We start from the raw sequence: 3475 nt of genomic DNA, 5'->3' as shown, positions 1-3475 counted from the left end.
GGATCATAAAAACGACCGAAAGAACTTAGAGCTAATACGCAAAGTCGGGGATCATAGAAAGGACCGAAAGAACTTAGAGCTAATACGCAAAGTTGTGCGTTGGGTAGTTTGTTGTGGGAGGTCGGATTTGGGAAAGGATAGTGTCATGGAAGAGATTCCATTAGTGTGTGGCAATTGGAATTTCTTGATCAATCGATGGGTTTTCTTGGTTGATTCAAAAAGAGGATGCATAGTGCTTTATGTAAAGAGAAGAATGGCGTTTGACGAGTTCTGTGGAATGGTATATGAGGATTTCAGTTTGTATAGGAGGATTAACGAGGTCCATCTATTATACAAACTTTCAAGAAAGCATATTTCTGAGGCAGAGGACACTCCTCCGGTTTTTGTTTGTAATGCCCGTCAATTTGAAGGATTTATTCGGCAATGTGAAACTGATAATGTGCGATGATTGTGTGTTCAGATAGAAGAAATAGAGAGGAAGGTAGAAAGGGAAAAAGTGGAAGTAAAATATGGGGGAGAAAACAAGCTGGAAGGAGAGCAGACCAACGAGTGAAAGTCATGTGGTAAAGAACCAATGATTGGTTCGGCTATGAATGATAGTGTTGATATAGAAGAGGAAGGAATTGGTGATGATGAAGAAGAGAGCGATAGATTCGACTGTTGTGATGACAGTGACGGGGCAAGTGAGGGGGATGAAGAAATTGGGTTGCCTTGTAAGTTTGTAGGAGAGGAAGTAGTTTACCAGGAAGAGGTGAGATGTGAAAGTAGGAGGGAAGGGAAAGGAGAAGTGGTGCGGATTAAAGCTCTGGCTCGTAGTTCTAAAGTAATGGATATGTCAGATTGTGATATAGAAGTAGGGGACAAATTTGATACGAAAGATGACTTAGAGACAAGATTGAAGATATTGAGTGTGTATAAAAAGTTTGACTTTGTCGTTGATCGGTCAAGACCCAATTTGTATGTTGTGAAATGTTGGGTTCCTGGATGTCAATGGAGATTGCGAGCTTCACCGATAGGCATCATTCTTGTTCTGTTTTGGAACGATCTGCCCGGGGGTAGAAAAGCTACTCCAGATGTTTTGGGAGAATTGTAAAAGGGTTACGTGGGTGGTGTTGGGGAGGGGGTTGTGCCAAATCATGTGGGAGCTGCGTTAAATCTACTTTATGGAGTAAAGGTATATTAATTACCTAAATGTATAAATTTAGCTAATATAAAGATTTATGTGGATGATTGACTCATTTTTTCTGACTAGAAACTAAATAGGATGAGTATTGGAAGAGTCATCCCACTCTAAGATGCGCGACAGAATTAGTTAGGGGAACTTATGAGAAAGGGTATGAAGAACTCCTTGGTTATTTATACAAGATTAGAAGAGCAAATCCTGGTACACTTACTAGACTGGAAGTGGATGAGTTAGATAGTTTTAAAGCTGTTTTCATTGCATTTGGTGCAAGCATAGATGGATTCACTTTTATGCGTAAAGTGATAGTTGTAGATGGAACATTTTTGAAAGGGAAATATTTAGGTATGTTGTTATTAGCAACAACACAAGATGGGAATTATAACATCTTCCCGTTGGCGTTTGCTGTAGTTGATACGGAAAATGATTAGTCTTGGGAATGGTATTTTAGACAACTATGCAATGTGATACCTGATGATGAAGGCCTAGCGATTATATCAGATAGACATAAATCGATTGGAAAAGCTATTGGTAGAGTGTATCCCATTGCAAGTCGTGGTATTTGTACATACCATCTACACAAAAATATAATGCTGAAATTTAGAGGTAGTGAAACATTCAGCATGGTAAAGCAGGCGGCAACTGCTTCTAGGGAACATGATTTCAATGTTATATTTCAGTAGATCGAAGAATTGAATTTAGCATTACATCAGTATTTGCTCCGTGCAGATGTCAGGAAATGGTCGAGAGTGCACTTCTCAGGTGACAGATATAATTTTACTACCTCCAACATTGCTGAATCTGTCAACAAAGTGTTAAACCAGCTAGACATTATCTGATAGTTCGTCTTCTTGACGAGATAAGGTTGATGTTGACACGATGGTTTGCTGCAAGGCGTATACAAGCTGGAATGATGACTATTGTCCTTACCAAAGGTGTAGAGAAGCTGTTAGCGGTAAGAGAGTTATGTAGATATATGTATAATAACTCTTTAACTCTTTGAAGTCTAAATTTGATGGACTGGTCATATCATGGGTTTAACTATATCTTTCTTGGTTTAACTGTCTCAGGGGCGTGCTGAGAGAGCTAGTATACTATCGGTCCAACAAATTGATCATCATCACTACGAAGTTCGTAGTGGGACTTCTGTGAATGTTGTCAACATGTCTCAAAGAAAGTGTTCTTATCGTATGTTTGACCTCGACAAACTGACTTGCATTCATGCTATTGCAGCGGTGGAGAAAGCTAACATATGCAGGATTTCTAAATGCCACCCTTACTTTTGGACTGAATATCTAAGGAAAGGTTATGCGAATTCAATAATGCCCATAGATGATAACTTTCCTCTACCAGGTTTGGTACAAGTTAAAGTATGCAAACCTCCATATGTGCGCCCAAAGTCTGGGCGTCCAAAGCTTTCGAGGATTAAAGGACATTTTGAAATGGCATTGGCAAGTAAAAAGCCAAGAAAACCCCATGCGTGTTCTAATTGTGGCCATGTTGGACACAACCGCAAGACTTGCATTGGATGATTACCATGGTTTGTCATGAAATATTAGTTGTGTTTCACTTTGCATTTTCCTTCAATTTTGTAAGGTATTGAATTTATACGAATCCATTTTTATAAGTCTGTTCAATGCCGTTTTCTTGTTTTGTCAATTAATTAACCTCTATGTTTCCAACGTGATGAGTACCCAAGACTTCATTTAATATTTAAATATTTAATCGTATTTGTCAAATATAAAATCAGATTTGGTTTAAGGTATAAAAATATATATTTGTTTTATACTATATAGTACTTAGAGAATCTAACTTGGTTTCAAATATAAATTAATTAGTGATTCAGATTTCCTTGTTCATCATTCTTCTTGTTATTCACCCCAACCACCAAATTTAACTCGGTCGCTTACGTCTTTTCTTCATTTAGTAAAATACTCAATTTACAGTTGCCAATTAATTTACTCACCAACAAAATTTACTACCTTACCAACTCTTCTCATCTACAAGCGAGTAAAGTGGGAATAATATTGATCCTTTCATAAAAGGAGGTACTTATATCTCACCTCTCTTCCTCCTATCAATATCACCTTCTTCTTCCAACAGGACTTACCTTCTCACTAATGTTGTAACTGAAATCATCAGACGTGTGGGGACTCAAGGATTTCGATGTCTTGGTCCACTCATTGCAGCAGGGCCAACGTTCAAGGCTCTTGTATTTTCCGATGCTGTGTTGGTGGATGTTGATCTCGATGAATTCATTTTCAATGGCCAACTCGCTAAACTCTCCTCCCCTTA

General features: G+C 38.2%; 1 protein-coding gene across 6 annotated transcripts in view; it reads left to right on the top strand.

Moving 5' to 3' along the window:
- The window catches only part of LOC17882626 (protein PHR1-LIKE 1), a 10939-nt gene extending 8132 nt beyond the window's left edge, over window positions 1-2807 (top strand). Inside the window, exons 1-4 of one of the 6 annotated variants that reach the window (XM_006288659.2) lie at window positions 27-1174; window positions 1910-1942; window positions 2045-2135; window positions 2251-2807. In XM_006288659.2, coding sequence (XP_006288721.1) covers window positions 1920-1942; window positions 2045-2135; window positions 2251-2712 — 576 coding nt within the window. In that variant the 5' untranslated portion in view covers window positions 27-1174; window positions 1910-1919 and the 3' untranslated portion in view covers window positions 2713-2807. Of the gene's footprint in view, window positions 1-26; window positions 1175-1252 lie in introns of those variants that run through there. The other 5 variants (XM_023781904.1, XM_023781903.1, XM_023781902.1 and 2 more) reach the window with 5 other exon arrangements.
- Window positions 2808-3475: the final 668 nt, after the last annotated feature.

This window comes from Capsella rubella, unplaced genomic scaffold (assembly GCF_000375325.1).
Source record: "Capsella rubella cultivar Monte Gargano unplaced genomic scaffold, Caprub1_0 scaffold_6, whole genome shotgun sequence".
Taxonomy (NCBI): Eukaryota; Viridiplantae; Streptophyta; class Magnoliopsida; order Brassicales; family Brassicaceae; genus Capsella; species Capsella rubella.
Note: the sequence above shows the minus strand (reverse complement) of the source record. Positions and strands in the feature narration are given on the sequence as shown.